This window comes from Eubalaena glacialis, chromosome 1 (assembly GCF_028564815.1).
Source record: "Eubalaena glacialis isolate mEubGla1 chromosome 1, mEubGla1.1.hap2.+ XY, whole genome shotgun sequence".
Classification (NCBI taxonomy): domain Eukaryota; kingdom Metazoa; phylum Chordata; class Mammalia; order Artiodactyla; family Balaenidae; genus Eubalaena; species Eubalaena glacialis.
The window spans coordinates 27,156,241-27,181,924 of NC_083716.1; the positions used below are offsets into that span (position 1 = coordinate 27,156,241).

Below are 25,684 nucleotides of genomic sequence, written 5' to 3' on the forward strand. Positions count from 1 at the left end.
GGTAAGTTGTAACCTTTCCAGAAAGGTGCAGAGAGCACTAGAGAGGCTTGGTGTCCAGCTAAACACAGAGAAGGGAAATTAGGTGTTGGACTTAAGGAATGGAAGTAGTTCTTCCTCACTTCAAATAATGCATTCCATTTTAGTAATTTCATCTCAAGAGATAGAGGAGGCCAAAAAAAAAAAAAAAAAGTCTAGGGAAGAGCAATGAAATTTGTTAAGTATGGTTTAGATCAAGTAAAGGCTGGACCCTATTAGAGTGATTCTGTGAAGGCTGACTGAGTCTGTAATTCTGTCTTGCTGATGAAAAGTAGATTGCCTTGAGTTTTAAAACATGACCACAACAGGTATATAGTGTTAAGGAAAATCAGTGTCTGATAGAATAGAAATTTTCACAGCATTAGGATCTTGGCCTTCTGGGTTGGCCAGGTCTTCTGAGATGAAGTGACTCAGCCCCCAACTGCTGCCCTGAACATGATGTTTCCCAGAAATTACAAAATTGTTTATTATGTCCGGTTGTAAGTTTTTCTTTCTCTCTCTCTTTTTTCCCTACCGATCTTCCTTTGACTGTGATAAAAATGTCAAAGGAAAAAAAAATATAGCTACCAATAATGGAGCACTTATCATATGCCAGATACTGTGCTAAGGATTTTACTTGATTTAAGTCTCATAGCAACCCCAAGGAAGAAAATATTTTTCCCGATTTTACAGATGAGAAAATTGAGCTTAGGTTTATTAACGTGCCTAACTTGTCACAATTAATAAGTCGAGGATCTAGAACTCAAACACTTGATTTTAGCCACCTTGCCTTTTCCTCAACTGTTGCTAATGCATAGGCTGTTCTTGGTAATCAGATGGTCCTTATTCTTACTTAAGACAGTCTACTTTTGGGAAGGTAACTAGGACTTTGCAAAAATTATGCCAAGAGACAGTGGCCTGTTCTTTCTACTGTTGTTCTCATTTGATGGCATCTCAAGGTCAGCCTACTGCTGATTTTCAATTCCAAGGATCCACTTGCTTTGGATGTTGTCTGAAGTCTGTAGCGTCAGCAGGATTTGACTGCTCGTTATAGGAAGAAGTATTGAGAGCCTTCCTCTGTCAGATCAAGTAACGAATGGAGTGAGTTTTACCTCCTTGAATTGTATTGTAGAAAACCTTATAAACATTTGGGCTGTTAAAAAAACAAAGCTTCTCCTTCTGTATTTCCAGTTGGCATTCGAAAGATGCCCTCAGAAACTTTAATAAAGTCTGTGGGGCGGGGAGTTAGCCTTTCAGTTGGGTTTCCAAGTTTCTCAGTAATGTTTTCTTGGTTGCTGTAAAAACTGCCCATCTGAGAACTATTGTTTCTAGCTTCCCCTGGGTTAGAATTGGTGCCTGATCTTTAGTAGGTCTTTCCTCACATACTACGCAGGGGTTGTTTTCAAGGTGAGCACGTCATTGGTTCTCATCCCACTGGTAGGAGATGGCCCAGTTGCTTAATGAGTTTAAATATATATCTATTTCCATATGCTGCCCAGCTGAGATTGAATCTGGAAAAACTCAAGAAATCTTCCAATATTTTAAGTGATGGGACAATCATTAAATCCCAGTGTCCTGACCAGATTGTAGTTTGGGTAATTACATCTTTTTTTTCAGTTCCCCTGCAGTGTTATTTGGGTATTGGATCTATAAATGGCCTCTCTGGCTGTTAAGCAGCTGCCACTTTCCACCCCCAAGGTGGCTCTGTTTTACGGGTGGGTGAATCAGTCCTTGGATATAGTTTGTGGAATGGTTAGGGAGCCTTTGGGATGAGAGTGTAAGTTAGCAACATATAAATTTGTGCCTTATGGCAAGGGAGCTTTTATGCTCCCCAAAAGACAGCTGTCCCTATGGACTCAGTAAATTATTGGCAGGATAGGACAAAGTGAGTGTTGTGGAGCGTTCACTTACTTCTTAGAAACAAATAAGAGGGAAAGATGGGAGAAGTGGCAGACATAGACCTGAGCTGATTCAGTCTAGAGGAAAATGCGGGTAGAATAGAACTGGTGTGTGTGTGTGTGTGTATCTGTGCATGCTTGGTGAATGCCCATGCACACTGAGAGATTTACTGGAAATGGAGGAAGTCACCTGGCAAGATAGTTGGGCATAGGTTTTAGGAGCATCACTCTAGAGAGAGCACCTTATGGAAGCATTTTTGTTAACACTTTGTTAAATAGCTAATGGGTTCTTAACTAGGTCACACTCACCTGGAGTCTCTTCTCTTGTTTAATAGTCTGTGAATCCTTATATTGTGAAGCTGTCTATTGTGGATGATGAAGCCACGCTCAATGTGAGTATCTGGATCCTTGTGTATTGTTTTAATTACTTGCCTTTGGTGGCCTTACTTTTAGTAGATATTTAGAACAGAGAGTAGAGAGCTATTGTGTTAATTTCATCTGGCTATAAAGAGGGAATAGGTATTTCTTTTTAGAGCATCAGTGCTACTGTCTTACTGTTTTCTATTTTCTCATCATGGAAGGAAGGTGTGAGGGGATATTTGCTTGCTAATCATGATGAAATGGTCAGTTATATTTCATGTTCTAGTGTGCTGAGGTTGATTATCCTACAGAGTCAAGAAGTTACATTTCCAAGAATAAGAAGATTTAGATGGTATGTCAAATCACCATGATGTACACTTTAAATATCTTACAATTTTGTGTGTCAATTATACCTCAATAAAGCTGAAATTAAAAAAAAAAAAAAAGAAGGCTTAGATGACTAAATGTTGTGAGAGTTCTTCTTGTAGAACCAGCCAGATTATATTTATAGCCTGCCTTGGTGAAGCTGAAACATGGAGGATGATATATATCTGCTACATATATCCATGGAGGTTTGGGAAATAACATCTGATCTCTGAATATAGGGAGGAAGAAGATGACCAGGTGTCTGGCCTTATTCTCTTTCCATCTTGCCCTCTTCATTCTTCTAATTTCTCTTATGAAAAAAAAGCACACATGACATCCTTGTGGCCTTAATTGATCTTTGTGATACGCTTAGCAGTTTCTAGGGGGAAAGTTGATAAATTACTTTAATATTTATTGGATGCTTCTTCCCATTACACTCCTGTTTTCCTGTGGCCTGAGAGTAGCTTGTCTTCATTTTTAAAAATAAATTTATTTATTTTTGGCTGCATTGGGTCTTTGTTGCTGCTCACGGGCCTTCTCTAGTTGCGGCGAGCGGGGGCTGCTCTTCGTTGTGGTGCGCGGGCTTCTCATTGTGGTGGCTTCTCTTGTTGTGGAGCACGGGCTCTAGGTGCGCAGGCTTCAGTAGTTGTGGCACGCAGGCTCAGTAGTTGTGGCTCACGGGCTCTAGAGCACAGGCTCAGTAGTTGTGGCGCACGGGCTTAGTTGCTCCGCGGCATGTGGGATCTTCCCGGACCAGGGCTCGAACCTGTGTCCCCTGCATTGGCAGACGGATTCTTTTTTTTTTTTTTAATCAATGTTGAGGAAGCAATGATAGGTTCTTTTTTTTTTTTTCAATTAATTAATTAATTAATTTTACTTTTGGCTGCGTTGGGTTTTCGTTGCTGCGCCCAGGCTTTCTCTAATTGCGGCGAGCCGGGGCTACTCTTCGTTGCGGTGTGCAGGCTTCTCATTGTGGTGGCTTCTCTTGTTGCGGAGCATGGGCTCTAGGTGCGCGGGCTTCAGTAGTTGTGGCTCGCGGGCTCTAGAGCACAGGCTCAGTAGTTGTGGCGCATGGGCTTTGTTGCTCTGCGACATGTGGGATCTTCCTGGACCAGGGCTTGAACCCATGTCCCCCGCATTGGCAGGCGGATTCTTAACCACTGCGCCACCAGGGAAGTCCCTGCACCTTCATTTAACGTGGGACTCATTGTCACTTTTCTTATGGGTTGTTATAGAGACATTGGAGAGCTTTTTGTTTGAAGATTCTAACTCAGTCTTTTCTTTTGAGGTGAAAATGATCCCAGTGAAATTGTCAGTGGTCTGGACTGGTCTGTTTCATCCCTTGTTACTCTATTTTAATTGTATCTGGAACCATTAAGTAAGATAATTAGATCAGAAAAATCTTTCCAAAGAAGTTCCTTTTGATCCTTTGACAGTGTCTCTCAGAATTCCTGTCCTTGTTGCCTACTTTCAAGTAGAACTTCTTGGGCATGGACCATGGTGCTGTAATTAGTGTTTTCCGTGGCCTAGTCATAGTATCGCCAACAGCCCCTTATTTCACCTGTGCTATCTTTTTTCTCTCTAGGGAATGGGGCTTGTGATTGCTCAAGCTTTATCTGAGTATAACAGGTAAGTCCACCTTTCCAGAAGGGAAGGGTCTAATTTTCGTTTGAATTGGTTGAGAAGGAAACAGGTTTGTTAAGAGTTCTTGGGTGAATGTCTCTTACCTATCCTGGAAGAGTATTCAGAGGTACAGCTGCTGGCAGATGCATTTGCTCTAGCTGGGCTTGATGGCTTTAGCAGCAGTTGTTTTTAACACTGGGGAGAAGTAGCCACCATGTTAGTGTCCATCTTTTGTTTAAGCAACTCTTACATTCAAACATTCTTATGCAACCCTTGGTATTTTATTGCAGAGCACTTTAACTAGTTTTCCAGCCATAAGCAGGCTCTTCCATTTAGCCCAATGTATCATATAAATACCATTTTCTATGTAAAAAAGGTTGTGAAGCACTGCTTTTTTGTATGCTTAAAAAAAAAAAAAGAAAAGAAAGCACTGAATTAGTTCTAGTTTGACAGATACTTCTTTTTCATCAGTAATCAACTGCAGCTTCCTAGAGTCCCTGTCTGTTCTGGGGGCTCTTTTCATTGATGCTTGCTTTCCCTCTTGCTGGGGATGGGGAAGGATTTGGTATTCAGTGAATGGAAACCAGAAGTGTATCTAATCCTGGCAAGGACCAGGCAGGATCTTTCTTACTCCTTTCCAGACTTGCCTTATACACAATTGGGTATTGGGATTTCAAATCTGTCCCATCTCCGCAAATAGTTTAGCTCACAGATTTCCCTCCTTTTCCTTCAAAAACAAACAAGATTTTCACTGTTACAGCCTTAATTTTACTGTCACACTTTTCAAGTAATAGTCTGTTTGGGAAATAACTGGATCAGCCATATGTTAGAGCAGTTTCACACTTTTGCAGCTTGCTTTCTAAGACTCTTCCGAAGTAGCTAGGCATTTTGGTACACACTACCTCAAGAGCATATGGGTGCCTCTTAGCTTGCAGGGGAAACTGCAGTGGCTGGGTTGTCATAACGCTTTTGTTTTTTGGAGTCAGTGAATTCTGCGAGTGTGCTGCCCTGATTACCACTTAGTATGCCAAGGACAAAGACACGTGATAAATAATACTAAAGTTGAATTTAGTTATTTTTGTTCAGGCAGTATAAAGACAAGGAAGAAGAACACCAGGGCGGTTTTTTCTCTGCTTTAACAAATATGGTAAGTCCTACTTGTTTTTTCTCTCCTGCTCAGAAATATATGAGATCTGCAGGGGTAGACAAATTTAGACTCATAAGTTTATTTTTATTTTTTTTCTAATATTTATTTATTTGGCTGCCCTGGATCTTAGTTGTGGCATGCAGGCTCTAGTTTCCTGACCAGGGATTGAACCCGGACCCCCTGCATTGGGAGCGTGGAGTCTTAATCACTGGACCATCAGGGTTAGAATTTTTTTTTTTTCAAATTAATCAATTCAATTTTTTAAAGACTACAAAAACAAAACCAAAACAAAAAAAGGGTTCATATTAAGCCAGACTTTTGCTTCCTAAGGAGTTGGCTCTGTTTGAGGACTGACGCTATGGAACACAGAATAGGATTTAGATCCAAGTCCAACCCTGAGTGATCCTTGGCTGTTTGCAGTGGCCCCGTCATCTCTTGTAGTTGGTCCTGGAGTCGAGGGATTGGTGCAGTGATCTGCGGCACTCATCTAAAGGCTTAAGGTCTGGGCTGAGAGGTCCATAGTTTAGGAAAGTTATTGGTTCAGAGCAAGGTATCTCAGCCTTAGCACGATAGGCATTTTAGGCTAGATAATCTGGGACTGATTTTTAAGAGATAAATCTAGGAGTCTTGGAACTTAGATTCAGAAAGTCTGTCTTCTTGGGCATTAGTATTCAAGTAATCAGCCCTAGAGCAAGACAGATTTTGAGTTCATTGCAAGAAACAGCAGTCCCCCCATCTTGTCCCCCAAAAGGCAACTTTTCCCCCACAATATCTATGCCTTCTTCATTCTCAGAGCCTACTGTCAAGGAAAGGACTTGATAAACTCTTTAACTCTGAAGCACAAATGGATAATCCCTCAGATGTCAGAGCAGTGTGAGTGCTGTATTGGTGTTTGATTAGATGAATTAGATATAATTATATTGCTCCCAGGGACCTTTGCCTTCTAGCCAAGAAGAAAAAGTTTTGTACCAAATAAATGAAGCTCCAGCTGCATGGTTTTGGGCATCAGTAAGTAGGTGGAGGGGCTTCCCTGGTGGCGCAGTGGTTCAGAGTCTGCCTGGCAATGCAGGGGACGCGGGTTCGAGCCCTGGTCTGGGAGGATCCCACGTGCCGCGGAGCAACTAGGCCCGTGAGCCACAATTACTGAACCTGCGCGTCTGGAGCCTGTGCTCCGCAACAAGAGAGGCCGCGATGGTGAGGGGCCCGTGCACCGCGATGAGGAGTGGCCCCCACTTGCCACAGCTAGAGAGGGCCCTCGCACAGAAGCGAAGACCCAACACAGCCATAAATGAAATAAAAAAAAATAAATATATATATATAAAATTTTAAAAAATAAATAAATAAGTAGGTGGAACATGTATTCTTAGATCGATGGGCATCTATCTCAGTGCCTCTGATATCACACATATTGGAGGCAATCTACTCCATTTACTTATTCAGCTGCCCTAGCTAGGACACAAACAAGAGGTTTTATGATGTAAAATATGGACAGTAGGTTTCATTTAGACAGTTCTGGTCTGAAACCCAGATATTCCCCCAAAGATGGCTCTGTGTTGGATGAACAGCCTGCTTTCTTTGTTCTTTGTGAGTTAGTTCCTGACTTCAAATAAGCAAATTCAAGGACAGATGCAAAGTGATGAGGATGTTTAGGTTGCCATTTACTTGTTGTCTGTGGTTACTAAACTTACGCATTAAAAAGGAGAGCTGGCCAAAAGTACTGGGATTGTTTTTCTGTTTTTTTAAGTCCCTTTAAGTAAAGACAAGTTAGGGGAGCTCTCATTGTTTCATTTATTACTTACGATTCTTTTAAGATCTTCACAGTGAGCTGGTTTTGTTGTGTGTAACTGGTGGGCCAGGGTTCCAAGCAGCTTGTTTTTTGACTGATTAAAGGCTTATAGGTACAGAGCACCTCTCACATTTCCCTGCTATAACTCTGCAATTCCCCTTTTCTTCCACAGGTGGGCAGCATGTTCATAGCAGATGCCCATGAGAAAATCTCAGTGCAGTAAGTGCCTGACGTTCTTGTGCGGTGACTTGAACATTAGTGTGGGCTCTCTCACTGGATATGAAAGTGTGAAACGTTACCTCTGCTAATCTTTTACAGATTCAAACTTTTTTGGTGATTTATCAACTGTTTCTTGAGTTTTAAACAATAATGGACCTTAGAAAACTCTGCTTCAGTCACATGTATTGAGCCCCAAGAAGCTGAAAAACTGTTCCCAGCTGTCTCTGGAATGAATTGAAAGAGGGCTTGGTGTCTGAGCCAGTTAAGGACTTAACTGGATTGGGGTGGAAAAGCGAGAGGGGGAAATAGTCAATGAAGTAGATAAGAACTAGTTCTAAGGAATTAAAGTTAAAGCTCTGACTGTATACCCTTTACATAAGCCCCAAAAGGAAATAAAGGGAGCATTAGAAACTCAAAGGGATTTATAATGAGGAGCTGGAGTGAAATCTTATCTCGAGGGTTATACTCTTTTAACTTCTTCATTGTAAGAGACTCTCCAATTTGTTCTCTTTTTCTTTAGAACCAATGAGGCCATCCTTCTGGCACTTTACGAAGCTGTTCATTTAAATCGCAACTTTATCACAGTGTTAGCGCAGGTTGGTTATGTTAAAAACTTCAGTTCTTTTTCTCCCTGAATTTCATACACATTCACTCCATTGAAAAGCCTGTCTGGCTGTGCCGTGTAAACCCTACTTTGCATTGGTGAGTGGTAGTTACAAAGAGTTGCATCAGTTGCCTTTGCTTCATGCTCTCCTCAAATATGTATGTTTCCATCTGGTGCTGAAATGGATCTGATAACATGCAAAGTTAATGGTCTTGACCAGTTTACTGATTCTGCTAACCAAACGAGTTGAGGTTACTTCATTTTGCTCACTGGAAATCCCTTGGTATTATCTGCCCATATGGATTTTTATAACAGGCTTTCTGCTTTCTAAACCTCTGTGGAATTACAACCGGAGATAAAATAGGCCACGTCACTTATCTTCTTATCTTACCCATGTCCAAAGAAGAAGAGTACAAAATATCTTGTGCAAAATATCTTGTGTAAGGTTTGTTAACCAAAAAAAAAAAAAAAAAAGTCTACAAATATTGAAAGCAGAAAGTCATAGAATCCTGAGTGCTGGATCAGTTGCCTAAGGGATAGCCTCGGTAGTTGGTACAGAAGGGAACTTAAATAGGCTGAAAACTTGAGTGATGCTCATGAAAGCTGTCTTAAAAAATTGATAAAGTGTTTTTATTTTAAAGCCAGACTGTTTAAAATATGTATGAAGGTTTCTTTTAAAGGAAAGTTAGCTTATGCTTTTTTCTCAAAGGGCAGATGTGTATGGGATCCACTGAGTTTCAACAACAAAAAAAATAAGGTCAAAAAGCAGTGTGCTGGTTTGAGGGTCTGGCTAAGAGGGACTTATTGGTTTTCACGACTGATAACATGAGACTTTATCCACTATTCTCAGGGTCTTCCTTCTCTGCTCTTTGAATTCTGTAACTGATTTTAAAGGAAGAAGTGAGATGGGTAAAATCTGATAAAGCTGTTGGGGAAGAGAAGGGAGTAGCCACCACTCAGCCCAATTTTCAAGAGCTGATGTGGCAGGGATGGCTAAGGAAGGTAAGGGAAAGAGGAGTCATCTGTTTTGGTCCCCATTGGATGTCTCGCCCATGTCTCTGCCTCCCAGCCCCACACGCTCTTGTTTGTTGTGGAATGGGAAGGCTGCCCTCTGCATAGCTCTTTTTATAGTACCTGTTATCTCCTTGGCTCACCTGCATTTATTAGTCAACTTTGTGGTCATTAGAACAGTCTGTAGATATGTTTTAGGTTGATCTGATAAGAATAATCCCTTCTCAGATAGGTTCAAATAGGATAGCAAGTGCCCTTTTGTGTGTGTGTGGAATAATTCTGTGTATTTGTTTATCCCAGTTTTTTATTCATATGGTTCTGCAGAAAAACTTCTGTAATAGGAACTTAGTTGCTTAAAGAAAACTAGCCTGCAGAGCTTCTCATTAGAGTTTAGCAAGTATCAACAGTAATCAGGTACTCATAGGAACTAAATGTAGAAGCAGTCCCTCCTCAGTGAGCTTTCTGTCTAATTATGAGGCCAGGAATACCAGAAAGGATAAGCAGAGGATACCCAGAACTGGATTTTCTCTTTCTTACCCTTATCTGTGCTCTCGTTCAGAGTCATCCAGAAATGGGCTTGGTGACAACTCCCGTCGGCCCTCCTCCAGCAACCCCAGCCACACCGCTGGGGACCACGCCGCCCTCCTCTGATGGTAAGCCCACCATCTCCTTTGTTTTCTTGACGAATATGATCTTGAATCTTTAGGGGTGAGCATAGTTCTTTTGGATTTTTTTGTTTGTTTTTTTTAACAAAAAGCACAATTGTTAATTCTTTTGCTTAAGAAATTATCTGAAGAACTGTCCTTCAGGATTCATGAAGCTCCAAAGAAAAGTCTGGAAAAGAGAGTCAAGTGCTTTTTTCTGTAAAGAAGCTACATAACTCCAGCTTGTCCTCCTCAGGGAATGGTTGTAGAGTCATGGAATACTAGATTTAAAAGGGACCTCAGAGGTCAGTGATGTCTGTCCTGCCAAACTCTCAGGGTACTTGTGAGGCTCAGATGAGATGTTTTATGAATATCTCACTGAAATAAATGTAAAATAGTAATATTATCTCTTGTTATCATTTGACAAATGAGGGAATTGAGGCCAGAGAAATAAGAGGTTTGCCTAAGGTTAGTGAGAGTTGAGACTAAAAACCACAACATGGATCAGGGCTGGGACCATGCCTGTTTTGTTTACCACTAATTGCCCAGCATAGTGCCCGGCATGGTCACTGCTCAGTAAATATTTGTTGAATAAATGGATGAGAAAGTGAACCTGGGATTTGCTCACTTTTATGTGTCTGCCAGGCACGCCCAGTTAAAAAATGACAAGCGCATAATAATTGGGAGTTTGCTGGGTATTTAAGACTTCCCTCCCTAAAAAAATAACAAAAAAATCTCCACTTACCACTGGCACTGAAGAAAAGGGTAACAGAAAAGAAATGAATTTTGCCTGATAAACTTTGTGTCAGCCTGAATTGGTTCTATTGTCAGCTGAGTGTGTTTGATGGAATAACTTAACCTAAAAATAATCTTCATTAATACTTGATGTTTTGCCTCAAATGTTGACCTCATTTGGGGTAAAGAAGTACAGGAAATCTAACTTTGATCCTTTCTTTGTGCCTCCCTCCTGTGTATGTGACATGACCGTCTTTGATCTGCTTTTTCTCCTTCAAAGTTTCATATAACACCTGTGGCATTAGCATTTCAAGGTAGTAAAGCATTATTGGTACAAAAGCATGACTGGGAGGTGCCACTGATATTCAAGTCTATGGTAGCAAATTGGATCTGTTTAGAATTGAAAGTCAAATTCCAAAGTACAGGTTTCCCCTGCTGTCTGAAAGTAGAGCTCTCATATGAAACCTTCTGTAAAGCAAAGAAGCAATTACCTGAGGACACATCTTGCTAACAGGTTTACAAAGGAAATCTAGATAAAGCACAGATGCTCACAGACACAGTTTAAAGCTGTGGTGGCTTGATACCTAGATGCTGCGTGTAGCTCCTGGGGAAGGAATTTGGTGGTGCCACTCTCAACTGCCTGGGATGCTCACTGCCTCTGTTACAACTTGCTGCAAAACAAACGCTGAACACGATTTTCACTTTTTGCCTTCTTTCTTTCTTTCTACTCCCGCCCCCCCCCCCCCCCTGCCCCCAACTCTTGTCTCTTGTTACATTCATTTCTAGTTGTTAGTAGGTGGTAGGATTTTTTTTCTACTTTTCATCGCCTAAATGTGAGAAGAAAAAAATGGAACATGTATACTTTCTTTAAATTTTTTTTCAGTTTTATTGAGGTGATTTGATATGCATATACATTGTGAGAGAATTCCCCATCTATTTAATTAACACATCCATTACCTCACATATTTATCTTTTTATTTATTTTTTATTTTTTTTAAAACTCATTTGCGGTTTTTTGTTTTTTTGTTTTTTTTATTTATTTATTTTTCGCTGTGTTGGGTCTTCGTTTCTGTGTGAGGGCTTTCTCTAGTTGCGGCAAGCGGGGGCCACTCTTCATCGCGGTGTGCGGGCCTCTCACTGTCGCGGCCTCTCTTGTTGCGGAGCACAGGCTCCAGACGCGCAGGCTCAGTAGTTGTGGCTCACGGGCTTAGTTGCTCCGCGGCATGTGGGATCTTCCCAGACCAGGGCTCGAACCCATGTCCCCTGAATTAGCAGGCAGATTCTCAACCACTGCGCCACCAGGGAAGCCCTCTTTTTATTTTTATTTTTTGGAGGAGGTGAGAACATTTAAGTTCTACTCTCTTAGCAGATTTCAAATACAACATGCTGTTATCAACATAGTCCCCATATTTTACATTAGATCTTCAGACTTTATTAATCTTACAACTGAAATTTTGTACCCTTTTACCAACCTCTTTATATTTCCCCCACCCCTAGCCCCTGGCAACCACTATTCTACTCTCTGCTTCTATAAGTTTGACTATTTTTTTTTAGATTCCACATGTAAGTGATGCAGTACAGTATTTGTCTTTCTCTGTCTGACTTATTTCACTAAGCGTAATATTCTCTAGTCCATCCATGTTGCTGCAAATGGCAGAATTTCCTTCTTCCTTGTGACTGAATAATATTCCCTTGTATATATATGTACGATATCTTCTTTATCCATTTATCTGTAGATGAACACTTAAGCTGTTTCCATACCTTGGCTACTGTGAATAATGCTGTAATGAACACGGGAGTGAAAATATCTCTTTGATATCCTGTTTTCATTTCTTTTGTATATACACCTAGAAGTGGGATTGCTGGATCATATGGTAGTTCTGTTTTTAATTTTTTGAGGAACCTTCATACAGTTGTCCTTAGGGGTTACACCGATTTACATTCCCATCAACAGTGCACAAGGGTTCGTTTTTTTCCACATCCTCACCAATACTTGTTATCACTTGTCTTTTTTTTTTTTTTTTTTGGCCATGTGGCTGGTGGGATCTCAGTTCCCCGACCAGAGATTGAACCTGGGCCTTCTGCAGTGAAAGCGCAGAGTCCTCACTGCTGGACCGCCAGGGCATTCCCTCACTTGTCTTTTTTTTTAAATTTAATTAATTAATTAAAAAATTGTAGTATAGTTGATTTACAATATTATGCAAGTTTCAGGTATACAACATAGTGGTTCACAATTTTTAAACATTATACTCCATTTATAGTTATTATAAAATGTAGGCTATAATCCCTGTGATATATCCTTGTAGCTTATTTAGTTTATGTAGTAGTACGTACCTCTTAATTCCCTACCCCTATTCTGCCCCTCCCCACTTCGCCTTTTTTCTTCCTTTCTTTCTTTTTTTTAAAAATAAATTTATTTATTTATTTATTTTTGGCTGCGTTGGGTCTTCGCTGCTGCCCGCGGGCTTTCTGTAGTTGCGGTGAGTGGGGGCTACTCTTAGTTGCGGTGTGCAGGCTTCTCATTGCGGTGGCTTCTCTTGTTGCGGATCACGGGTTTTAGGCACGTGGACTTCAGTAGCTGTGGCTTGTGGGCTTAGTTGCTCCGCGGCATGTGGGGTCTTTCCGGACCAGGGCTCGAACCCATGTCCCCTGCATTGGCAGGCAGATTCTGAACTACTGCGCCACCAGGGAAGTCCCACCTTTTTTCTTAAAAGTGGAAATTCTCTTTGGATTTCTTTCCATTAGCGAAAACAGATACTAATGTAGGTTTTTCTAAAGGCGAAGTGGCTTATGTAAAAATGAGCTTTCGAAAAGCGGGGCACACCTGTATCTTAATGAGAAGGAACATGTAGCAGGATTGCCTACTTGTCTCTGCTCATTCAGGTCACCAAATATTCCAGCGGAAATACTGATCTTTCTCTTTAACGATGAAGCCTGCCTGGTTACCATGGATATCAAAAGGCGTGTGTGTAGGTGCGTGCGTGTGTGTGTGTGTGTGTGTGTGTGTGTGTATCAGAGTTCCATGCAATGTTGGGGTTTGGATGCTTCAGAGAACTGCCTTTCAAACTGTTCATTGGGAACACTTCCACCCACACACTTGATTATGCAATGGCAGGATTTGTGCTTACTTACCTACAACCAGTGAGCTTTTATTTTTTCTAGTGGGAAGATTGGAGTCAGCCCACTTTCAAATGACTGTCTCCCTTGACAAAGGCTGCTGGGAAGAATTATGAAGCCAAAGATCAAGGAATAAACTCTTCCTTAGGAAGGAGATTTTAATTTGTGAGGGATTTTATTCTATCTCTTCTATTTTGTTCTTTTTCTTCTCTCCTAACTCATTTCCTTTCTGTACGAGTCCTAAGTATAAGTATTATAACCCTGTTTTCAAGTTTTGGTTTTTAATTGGTTTTTAATATAACTGGTGCTCAGTAGCCTAGTTATATTTAAAGGTATGTCACTGGAGCCATTATTTTTTAAAAGCCAGCAGTTTAGCTGTAACATTTGTTCTCAGTTCAGACTTGACATTTGACAGCTCAGCCTTGGCGTGAGAGGACTTTCTGGTAAACTAAAAATACATATACTTCTATATTTCTACATATTATATAAGGCAGTTTTTTAGTTATTGCTGTGTTTGAGTGGGGAAAAAAGTCCCACTAACCAGTTAGATGCCTCTTTGTATTGGACAAAGGAATGATTTTGGGCTCTGAGCTTCAGAGTAGGCTGTAGATTGAAATGACAGGTCATTAACCCATAACATGAATTAAGACCTTTTAGTATTTCAACATAAAAATATACTTGTTTTTTATTAGTTCTTGGGGGCTGAACTGTGGGAAAACAGCCAAGGGTTAGGCATGCTAATTTCTTCTCATAAGGCTTTTTGCTGTGCTTGCTATATATTATGGATCCATAATATGCAAATGTTTCCCGTTGTTAATAAATGTTCTCTGCATACATCGTAATAACTCCAGAGGGATTCATTATGGTTATGAATACATATTATGAATAATATCCCAAACTCAGCTGAGTCTTCGTAGGTGAAAATATAACAGAAAGCTATAGATTCTCTAGTTTGTCTGGGCTATCATGAGCTTCCTTTTGCTTATATATTATGTCTTAGACAGTGTAAAAGTACTTAACAAGATGTCTGAGTCTCGTGTAAAGTATTAGAAACTTGGGAAATCTATATTAGGGCTGTCCTTTGTGGGTCAGCCCTAGTCTGGTCCCTTACTGTTCATTGGGACTGTGACACAGAATGTGAGCAGGGGTAGTTTCTCTTGGAAACATCGAGCAACTAGTTATATAAAACTCTGTCCCAATCAGTAATGTCCACCTATCTTTAGTCTGGTATTCCTTTTCAGGTTCCCTTTCAGGTGGGGAAGGGATTAAAAAATAGTATTTGAATGTAGTTCTGCCTTAACTTTTTTTCCTTTCCATCTTGGGTATTTCCAGCCTAAAGCCTTATTCTCAAAATTGAGCAAGATTTCTCCATATTAGGAATGAATTGTCATTTATTTTAAGCGGTAGACTCATCAAAGCAAAGCTCACTTATATTCAGTACAGCTCTTTAACTTAGGTACAAATGAAAGTGCTTTTAAGAAGGGCCTTGAACCCTTTTGGATTACTGGGGGTTAGAAAGTGGGATCAAAATACCCTTCTTAGGATGTTGGGAGAAAAGCACTGTTCTGGAGACTGGCATTCTTAGGTAGGAGAGAAGGACATTGGGCTTAATCTTGGGGGTAGGAAGGGCTGTAGAGGCCTAGGAAGACTAGATAAAGGTTTTATGATAAGCACTCGGTCTTTCCTCTGTTGTGTAAAAAGATTATTTCGTGATTTCCTTGCCTGCTGGCAAGGTGGCTGTCTGTATAGGTAGAAGTGTTAGATGGAATATGTTATAGGCTAAATGCATTTCATCTGTTTTATTCCAGTTATAAGTTCTGTGGAACTCCCACTGGATGCAGATGTACAGACCAGCAATCTACTGATAACCTTCTTAAAGTATAGCTCGATTGTCATGCAGGACACCAAAGGTAAGGCATGCTACTTTGGGGGCTCAGGAAGCAGGAGGTGGCAGGTAGCTGCTTAGCTAGAGCAAGGAGCAGCATTAATACTTTGAAGCTTTGACAAGATGAACCATTGGGACCTCCTGTGCAAAGTGATGGTCCTGATTACTGGCAAACAGTGATTTCTTATTGCCAGATGACAATTAGATGATGTTGGGAAAACCTGGAGCTGGAGGGGGAGTGCTCCAAAGTAGAACAGGAAAAAAATTGATCTCTACAAAAACTAGCAAGTCTTCTTAGCAGATTTTGATAAGTAGATGCAGACTCTTGTGTGTGGGAAGTGAGGGGATTAGCATGTTTCAGGGAATTCCCTTTTGAGGACAAGAACTGAAAACATCAGCTCATAGTGAGAATTAGGACTGTTGTACAGAGTACGGTAGGAAGAGGTGCGATTCAGAGGGACTGTGTTCTTTAACACTTAAAACAGGAGTGTCAGTACTCATCCCTGAAATGCAGAATGGAAGTGGAAGAGAAATAGGTATTAGAGAAGTTTGAGTTTATTCTGTCTAGTGTCCTGTTCTTCCTCTGTTGATGATTTTTCTATGATCTTTTAATCGGTGGTAAGGTAGTGGAATAGTTGGGCTAGAAGAAGGGATTGGGAGGAAGCCCAGCAACTTCTGTCCAGTATATACATCTCAGGGTTTTTTTTTTAACCTAGTTTTTTCTTTATACCGGATTTATATGTTTACAATTTTTATTTATTTATTTCTATTATATTTTTTATTGTAGTAAAATTTACCATTTTAACTATTTTTAAGTGGCACTAAGTATGATCCCATTGTTATGCAACCATTACTACCATCCATCTTTAGAACTCTTCATCTTGTGAAACTAAAACTGTACCCATTAAAAACTTATTCCCTATTCTTCACATTCTCGCCTTTTCCCAACCCCTGGCAACCACCATTCTGCGTTCTGTCTCTTTGGATTTGACTACCTCATATAAGTGGAATATATCCCAGTTTTAAGATTCTCTGGAAATGAGCTTTTTATTTCATGGTGACACTGAGGTAGCATTTTTCCTCCAATTTTTTAAATGAAAAAACTCCAGTAAACAGAGAAGCTGAAAGGGTCATACAGTGATCAGTCATATACCCATTAACATTTTGCCATATTTGGTTTATGGTCTAAATTTATGGTCTAAATTTCTGTGTTATTCTTATTTTGGCTGAATAATTTTAAAGTAAGTTGCAGATGTCATTCTACTTCATACCAGAATTACTTCGGCATGTATCTCAAAATTAAAGACATTTTCCTAGATATCCATCATTAAGGCTAAGAAAATCAACAGTAGTTCTTTTTTTTTTTTTTTGGCCGTGCCACACGTCTTGTGGGATCTTAGTTCCCCGACCAAGGATTGAACCTGGGCAACCACAGTGAAAGCACCAAGTCCTAACCACTGGCCCACCAGGGAATTTCCAACAGTAATTCTCTAATATCATGTAATAGTCCATATTTAGTTTTTCCCAATTGTCCCCAGAATGTTTTCCATAACCGATAGTTGTTTTTTTTTTCTTTTAAATAAATAAATAAATTTATTTATTTATTTATTTTTGGCTGCGTTGGGTCTTCATTGCTGTGCGCCAGCTTTCTCTAGTTGTGGCGAGCGGGGGCTACTCTTTGTTGCGGTGCATGGGCTTCTCATTGCAGTGGCTTGTCTTGTTGTGGAGCACGAGCTCTAGGCGCACGGGCTTAAGTAGTTGTGGCACACGGGCTCAGTAGTTGTGGCTCACGGGCTCTAGAGCGCAGGCTCAGTAGTTGTGGCACATGGGCTTAGTTGCTCCGAGGCATATGGGGTCTTCCCTGACCAGGGCTTGAACCCATGTCCCCTGCAGTGGCAGGTGGATTCTTAACCACTGCGCCACCAGGGAAGCCCATAACCAATAGCTTTTAAACTACATTAGCATTTTATTTTATTTATTTTATTTTTATTTTTTCATTTTTTTTTTATATTAGTCTTTTTTTAAAAAATTTATTTATTTATTTATTTATGGCTGTGTTGGGTCCTCGTTTCTGTGCAAGGGCTTTCTCTAGTTGTGGAAAGTGGGGGCCACTCTTCATCGCAGTGCGCGGGCCTCTCACTATCGCGGCCTCTCTTGTTGCGGAGCACAGGCTCCAGAGGCGCAGGCTCAGCAACTGTGGCTCATGGGCCTAGTTGCTCCGCGGCATGTGGGATCCTCCCAGACCAGGGCTCGAACCCGTGTCCCCTGCATTGGCAGGCAGATTCTCAACCACTGTGCCACCAGGGAAGCCCCTATTTTTTCATTTTTAATAGTTTATTTATCCAACAGTTTCAACCCTGATATTGAAGACTGTTGCAGAGTTTCTTTTTTTTTTATTTTATAAATTTATTTATTTATTTTTGGCTGTGTTGGGTCTTCATTGCTACACATGGGCTTTTCTCTAGTTGCGGCAAGTGGGGGCTGCTCTTCATTGCAGTGCGCACGGGCTTCTCATTGTGGTGGCTTCTCTTGTTGCGGAGCACGGGCTCTAGGTGCGCAGGCTTCAGTAGTTGTGGCTTGCGGGCTTTAGAGTGCAGGCTCAGTAGTTGTGGTGCACGGGCTTAGTTGCTCCGTGGCATGTGGGATCTTCCCAGACCAGGGCTCGAACCCGTGTCCCCTGCATTGGCAGGCGGATTCTTAACCACTGTGCCACCAGGGAATTCCCGGTGGTGTGATTACACTTGGTTTTTATTGTTCTTTTTTTGTGCTTTTCTGAATTAAAAAAATGTTTATAATGAAATATGCCTTATTTTTGTTTTCAGGAACAGTTTTTTTTAAGTGGAGAGATAGCAGGCTTTTCTACAAGAGTTGCTTTTCAGCTTAAGGGGAAAGGGAGGATAGTGCCAGAGAAACTCTGGCCAGGAATAGGTAGAAGAGTCTTATGAATCTAATTTTGCATAGGAAGAGGCATTTCTCTTCTGGCTGCCTACGGGCTCTGCTGTAAGCTACTGGGAATGTCAGGTAGGAGCATCATCATTATTCTTTTGCACTGCCTATCACTGAGGAGAAGCAAATGTATTTCTTTGACCACACCCTCATTATGCCTTCTGATTGTCAGGTTTTAGTTGATAGATTCCATCTTTGAGGAAGTAACAGGTTAATGTCAGGGTGTGTACTGTTAACTAACTTCTGCAGCACTGTAATCCGTTAATAGATCTCTCCAGAATGGACTTTAGTCTGGGTCCCGTCAAAGCTAATTTGAAACATCATAAGCCATTTTTCTGGTTTGGATATGCTGGTATGACCCTCTTTTTTTTCTTTTTTTTTTTGATATTTATTTATTTATTTATCTGGCTTTGTCAGGTCTTAGTTGTGGCACGCGGGATATTTGCGTCGGCACGCGGGCTTCTCTCTAGTTGTGGTGCATGGGCTCTCTAGTTGTGGCACGCGGGCTTAGTAGTTGCCACTCATGGGCTTAGTTGCCCTGCGGCTTGTGGGACCTTAGTTCCCTGACCAGGGATCAAACCCCAGTCCCCTGCATTGGAAGGTGGATTCTTAACCACTGGACCACCAGGGAGTCCCAATGACCCTCTTTTTACCTCTATTTCACCCCCTCACCCACAAAGATCCTGGAAAGTAAAGAAGTTTTGATGGCTCTGGTAATTGGCAGTGATGGAGTAGCTCTTTCTGGGTCATTTGTTTGGGCTTAGAGCCCTGTTATTGCGGTTGCCTTCTTTTTTAATAAGTAGAATGTGAGTTCTGGGAGACCACAGACCTTTGTTTAGTTCAGTGCTATGTCTCTGTTGCCTAGCACAGTGCCTGCCACATAGTAGGTACTAAATAAATATTTTAGAGTGAATAGCTTTGGCAGGAAGAAAAATGATCAGCTTTTCTGATCGTAAGTAGTGTTCACAGTGCAAGGAGAAGCATGAGCTGGACCCTAGTCTCCAGTTAATTTCTTTCTCATTCATAGCCAGTTTGCTATGAACAGTTATAAAACTTTTCTAGATTTTGTGGTAGATGGGTAAAGGTGGTGGTGCTTTTAGCTAGTGGATGAGGAGGGGTGGGAAAGGGAATAGGTCTGATTATTCAGAAGCAAAGGGCTGATATGGAAACAAAGGGCATAGCCCTGACTTGGGCCATGGTATTAGTGACCATTACAATAATTGGATAGTTCTCAGGAAGATGGTTAGCTATCCGTCAGACTACCAGAATGCTTACGAAAAAAATCTTATGGGGGAATTCTTTTGCCTAGAAGAAAAGCAAGGATTACTCTAGTAGAACCTTGATTTTCATTCATGAATTTTGTGGGGAGAGAAAGTGTGAATGTTCTTTTTGATGATGCACATATTTATTCTCTGTAGAAACATGGTCTGGATGATTTAGAGAGAAGGGTTTATTTTTTCTTTTCAGATGAGCACCGGCTTCACAGTGGCAAACTCTGTCTGATTATCCTTACGTGTATTGCAGAGGTAGGTCTCACCAGCCTTCTGGTATTAGCTAATCTCTTAACAAAGTGCTGTCTCTTTCTGCGCTTCTTCCAAGTTCCTGTCCGCTGACTTTTAGGGTCCTAAAGTTTAGGAGAGAAAATCTTCCCACTTTGTATTATCTCCTCCACTAGAATGTAAGCACCACTAGAATGTAAGCAATAGGAGGTACTTTGTCTTCTTCACCAGTGTATTCTTAGTGTCTGGCACATAGTAGAGGCTCAGTATTTACTGCATGATCTAATAATGAATTGTGATATGATAACTGCTATAACTGGAATATTCTAGTTCTTTTTTAATTTAATTTTATTTTTTTAAGATTCTAGTTCTTCAGAGTTTGAAACTCTGAAGAGACTTATGCCTCTTCAGAGGAAACAGTCCTGCCCCTTTGAAACTGTTCATGTTGGGTCTTTTGCATTTAGCAAAATGAAAAAAGCTCAGGTTTCTGTGGGAAGAGGTGGAGACAAAAGCCGAAGAGGGGCATTGGAAACTGAGTAAAGTGGGCTGATTGCAGTTTGATGAAGAACAAGACCCCGAGGGGAAAAAAGAAGAGATGCTTGGGCTTTGTAAGGAGACACTTTTGGTTGGATTAATTAGGCCTGAACTCACCCTAGATCTTGGTGGCAACACAGGTATGGCAGAAATTGAGTTAATTTAGAGCTAAATTTGTAGTTTCAGACTCCTCCTTCACTTACTCCTTATTCTGATCTTTTCTCTCCTAAGAAAAACAGTTAAGGTGTGGCCCATGTGGAGTAGAGATCTCTCTCAGTCTTTCCATTTTTATGTTCTTGGTGAAAAGGTGACCTACTTTTCACCAGGTTAGGGGTAGCTGGTTATAGAAGAGCTGCTTATTAGCAGTGGGCCTGGTGTAATTGCTTTTCAAAAATCTTTCTAAGAAAATCTTTAAAGGAGTTGTTTTTCACAAATTGTAACAGTTCCTAGGAATTGGAGTCTGTAGGCACGTCAGATCTTCAGAAGAGATGTTGGGAAAGGGCCAAGGGATGTTTATTACTGATTCATGGTGAGAGGTTTTTGATTTTCCATCAGTCTTCAGCAAAGCCAGGGAGAGACGGGGTCTCGCCTACTGCCACGTTGCCTGTGTAAGCAGCTTTCTCTTGCTGTGCCAAGCCCATTCCCGGCGGAGTGCAGACCTTTCTTCTTCATCGTAGATCCCCATGTGGAGCCTGCACATGTATCCTGCAGTCCCTATGAAAACCTTCAAGCTGTCGCAAACAGAGCAGGCTCCTTGGGCAGATGGGAAGGAAGAGAGAATAGGAAAACACATTCCTCTCAGCATTTGCCTCAAGTGCCTGTGCCTTAATTTTTATTGTTTGTAATTTGCTTAGAGATTTTTGGCCAGTTAGAGACACACTGGGAAATTACACCCAAGTGAAATCTTATGGCTTAAGTGGGGCTTGACATAAAGGCTCTAGGCTCATCCCATTAGCTCTCTAACTGGTCCTTGAAAGGAGTTCTTTAAGTCCTACAAATCCTTGGACTTTAAGATTATAGATTATTATAGAAAGATTATAAACTGAGTTTCTTAAGTATAGCACTCATTCCTTACTTTTTATCTATGTTTTTATTTTTATTAGGATCAGTATGCCAATGCATTTTTACATGACGACAACATGAATTTTCGAGTAAACTTACATAGAATGGTAAGTGTGACTTTTGCTTCTTGTTTTTTCTTAGAGGAAGTTTTCTGCCAACACAGAATTGATCCTACTAGAACAAGTGTGGGTGGAATTTATGCTGAAGGGCTCTTGCTTAACTGCTGTTCAGAAGACCCATACTAGTTGTTGGGATTTTTTGTGTGTGTCATGGAGGTGTTACCTGCTCAAGAGAGGGTGGAAAGATCCATAATCGTATACCCATGGCAGTAATATTAGAATGTATCAGGAGACTTCCCTGGCAGTCCAGTGGTTAAGACTCTGCAGTTCCTCTGCAGGGGGCATGGGTTTGATCCCTGGTCGGGGAACTAAGATCCCACATGCCGCCCGACGTGGCCAAAAACAAACAAACAAACAAACAGAAAACAAACAAAACGGGACTTCCCTGGTGGCACAGTGGTTAAGAATCCGCCTGCCAGTGCACGAGACATGGGTTCGATCCTTGGTCTGGGAAGATCCCACATGCCACGGAGCAACTAAGCCTGTGCACCACAACTACTGAGCTCGTGTGCCACAACTAATGAAGCCTGTGCGCCTAGAGCCCATGCTCCGCAACAAGAGAAGCCACCCCGATGAGAAGCATGTGCACCGCAACGAAGGGTAGCCCCTGCTTGCGGCAAGTAGAGGACGCCTGCACACAGCAGCGAAGACCCAATGAAGCCAAAAATAAATAAATAAAATAAATAAATTTAAAAACAAACAAACAAAAAAACCCCAAAAAGTATATCTTGACTAGAGATATACTTTTATACAAGTATATACAAGATAGAATGTATCAGTAATGTAGATTTCAACAAGGAGATGGGCCTAAGCCTTTTGCTTTCAAAATGTAGTACGATCTTTGATTGGTTGATGCTAGATCCTGCTTTGATTTATTCATCTGAGAGGTGGGGGAAATAGAGTATGAAGGATCAGGGAATTTCCTAAAACTTGGAGGTATGTTCAGAAATATCACATTGAGGTTTATATTAAAACTTTCTTTAAAAAAAAAACTTTTTTTTTAAACTGCTACTGTTGTTGCCTCTACACAGTCACATTTTCTTTTTTTTAAAATAAATTTCTTTTTATTTATTTATTTTTTTTGGCTGCATTGTGTCTTCGTTGCTGTGCGTGGGCTTTCTCTAGTTGCGGTGAGCGGGGGCTACTCTTCGTCGCGGTGCGCGGGCTTCTCACTGTGGTGCCTTCTCTTCTTGCGGAGCACGGGCTCTAGGCATGTGGGCTCAGTAGTTGTGGCTTGTGGGCTCTAAAGCGCAGGCTCAGTAGTTGTGGCGCATGGGCTTAGTTGCTCTGCGGCATGTGGGATCTTCCCGGACCAGGGCTCGAACCCGTGTCCCCTGCATTGGCAGGCGGATTCTTAACCACTGCGCCACCAGGGAGGTCCCTCTTCTTTTTCTTAATTATTATTTTATCAAAGAAAAATACCAGTGTATCTCTTTTGTTGTTAATAATGTCACTTGTATAGATAAAATCAAAGTAAAAACAACAGCTTTCCCATTGTTGTATGCTCCATTGCCCTTTGGGGCTGTTGTTTTGCTGTGAATTGTGTTTTTGTCACAGGCCTGCACTGATAACTGAGAAGCATTTACATGTCCTCCCTGCTCTACCCCACCCCCACCACTAGAAAGAGAAAGAAAAGGTAGCATCTCTGTAATAGTGATTTTATTATTATTATTATTATTATTTTATTTTTTTTGGCCATGCCACTTACCTTGTGGGATCCTAGTTCCCCAACCAGGGATTGAAACCAGACCTCCAGCAGTGGAAGCGCGGAGTTCTAACCACTGAACCTCCAGGGAATTCCTAGTAGTAGTGATTTTTTTTAAAAAATTTTATTTATTTATTTATTTTTGGCTGCCTTGGGTCTTCGTTGCTGCACGCAGGCTTTCTCTAGTTGCGGCGAGTGGGAGCTATTCTTCGTTGCGGTGTGAGGGCTTCTCATTGCCGTGACTTCTCTTGTTGCGGAGCACGGGCTGTAGGTACGCGGGCTTCAGTAGTTGTGGCACACAGGCTCAGTAGTTGTGGCTCACGGGCTCTAGAGCGCAGGCTCAGTAGTTGTGGTGCACGGGCTTGGTTGCTCCGCGGCATGTGGGATCTTCCCGGACCAGGGCTCGAACCCGTGTCCCCTGCATTGGCAGGCGGATTCTTAACCACTGCGCCACCAGGGAAGCCCCCAGTAGTGATTTTATTTGCATGAAAAACATGATGGTGAGCCATTGGATGTTAGTTCAGATGTCTACTAGTTTCATTTCTTTTTTATGTGAAGCCTATGAGACACAGGAAGAAGGCAGCAGACAAGAACCTTCCCTGCCGTCCTTTGGTATGTGCAGTACTGGGTGAGTATCATCAAAATTGGCATGTTTCCGGGCCAGCGATAGGTTTTCATGATTAAGATGAGGGATAGATCCTGTTTGATGTGCGCGTCCTCCTCAGAGAAGAAGTTACTAGTTATGTTTCTTCCCTGGCCTAAGAAACCATGTTTCTTGTTGAGTTTGGTAAAGCAATCCCAGTGAATATAATGCTCAATTAAAGGGTGCTCTTGTTCAAAGAAAAAGATCTTTGTAGGGAGACAAATGTCTAAGTCTAACCTTGATACATGATTTAAATTTGTAAACTATCTTACACCTGATCAAGATTTCAAATTCTTCTCTCCCTTTTTTGGTCCAAATTGATGTGTCAGCTGGCCAGGAGGCTTAAAGTTCAAGGTTCAGACATATAAAACTTCCTCTGAGTAAATTAAGCTGAGAGGAGGCTGACAGAGCTGACAGCTAGGGGGCTGTATTGTAGGTAATTTAGTCTGCCCAGAATTCTGCATTTTCCTCAGGTAAATGATCTGAACTCTTAATCCCATTTCACCTGGGTATTCAGCCCTACTTCCTAAAGCTACTTGATTTTAGAAACAATAATTAAGGCTATATAATATTAAGCCTCTATTGACCCAAAGCTCCCCAGACCATTTCAGTCAATACCTGTCAAACTGAGTGTGATAGGAAGACAAGATAGACTGACATAGCTTTAGAGTTTGAGTCTGGTTACACAGATGTGATCCATAGTTTTTTTCTCTGCCTGCCTCATCACTTGGTTCTCAGCATATGATTTCCCTCTGGCATTTTGCATTAGTGTCATGGTATGAAATATCTGTACAATGAAATCTCCCTTGTATCTGAGTTTATTGGCAGGTCAAAGTATCCTTCTGGATAGGAGAGAACTAATTTTCTTGTTACCTTACAAGTGGCAGGTGGTGAAAGTGTTGCAAAAAGTGCCTTATATAAAATAAAGTGCACTGAGAAGGTTTTTTTCCCAGCCCAAAGGCAAGCAATGAATTTCATTCTGATTGATCTAATTTTTCTCTTTCTCCCATTCAGACTTGATGGTAGAGTTTATTGTAACACACATGATGAAGGAGTTTCCTATGGATCTCTATGTGTAAGTACCGTGGTTCATTTAATGTGTGCAAATCTATTTTATAGAATAGAGTGATAGGAAGTTTAATAGTCACAAAATTTTTATGTACACTTCAGGAAAAGCACATTTATGTGCGGAGAAGTGTCAGGGAGTGTTTTATGGCCTGTTTTATACATTTTTCCAGAAGGAGGGAAAAGTACAAACTACGTATCTTCATTATCACTTTTAGGCACACTGCATGAAGAACAGGGCTGATGCGTTGAAGCAGTGATCATAGGTGACTCCTGTATCCAAGGATATGGAATACTAGCAGACCACTTAGTCATCCCTGGGCTTTGGCATCAAAGGAGTCAGCAGTATTTAAAAGATATGGAAAGGCCAGAGAGAGAGATCTTTTGGTTCGTTCTTAGCCTACATTGTACTAGCAACCTAGTCAGAATTCTGCTAGCTAGGCAGATTATGTATATAGTGGCCAGGCTGGGAGATTCCTGCTTCCTGAGGAGATCTGATTGTCTGTAACAATTCTTTATAACCAGTATAACTAGAGATGACTGGAAATCTTCATATTTTAATAAAGTTTAAGCCTTTAGGCTTTCTCTCTTCTTTGCTATTTCAGCATTCTTATCATCATCAATGCCTAACAGCTGTGCCATGTTAGTGTGATCTCAAATATATGTATTATCTTTATTCCTTAAAATGCATCTGAATTCAG

At 41.1% G+C, this 25,684-nt stretch overlaps 1 protein-coding gene across 7 annotated transcripts in view; it reads left to right on the forward strand.

The window, feature by feature from the left end:
* ARMH3 (armadillo like helical domain containing 3) overlaps nucleotides 1–25,684 on the forward strand; it is a 175,105-nt gene that overhangs the window by 31,424 nt on the left and 117,997 nt on the right. For 6 of the 7 annotated variants that reach the window (XM_061193947.1, XM_061193979.1, XM_061193971.1 and 3 more), the window contains 11 exons: nucleotides 2,249–2,305; nucleotides 4,225–4,268; nucleotides 5,349–5,409; nucleotides 7,368–7,414; nucleotides 7,935–8,010; nucleotides 9,589–9,682; nucleotides 15,334–15,435; nucleotides 19,824–19,882; nucleotides 21,493–21,558; nucleotides 23,834–23,903; nucleotides 24,933–24,993. In XM_061193947.1, the coding sequence (XP_061049930.1) occupies nucleotides 2,249–2,305; nucleotides 4,225–4,268; nucleotides 5,349–5,409; nucleotides 7,368–7,414; nucleotides 7,935–8,010; nucleotides 9,589–9,682; nucleotides 15,334–15,435; nucleotides 19,824–19,882; nucleotides 21,493–21,558; nucleotides 23,834–23,903; nucleotides 24,933–24,993 (737 nt within the window). The remainder of the gene's footprint in view (nucleotides 1–2,248; nucleotides 2,306–4,224; nucleotides 4,269–5,348; nucleotides 5,410–7,367; nucleotides 7,415–7,934; nucleotides 8,011–9,588; nucleotides 9,683–15,333; nucleotides 15,436–19,823; nucleotides 19,883–21,492; nucleotides 21,559–23,833; nucleotides 23,904–24,932; nucleotides 24,994–25,684) is intronic. The other variant, XM_061193954.1, reaches the window with a different exon arrangement.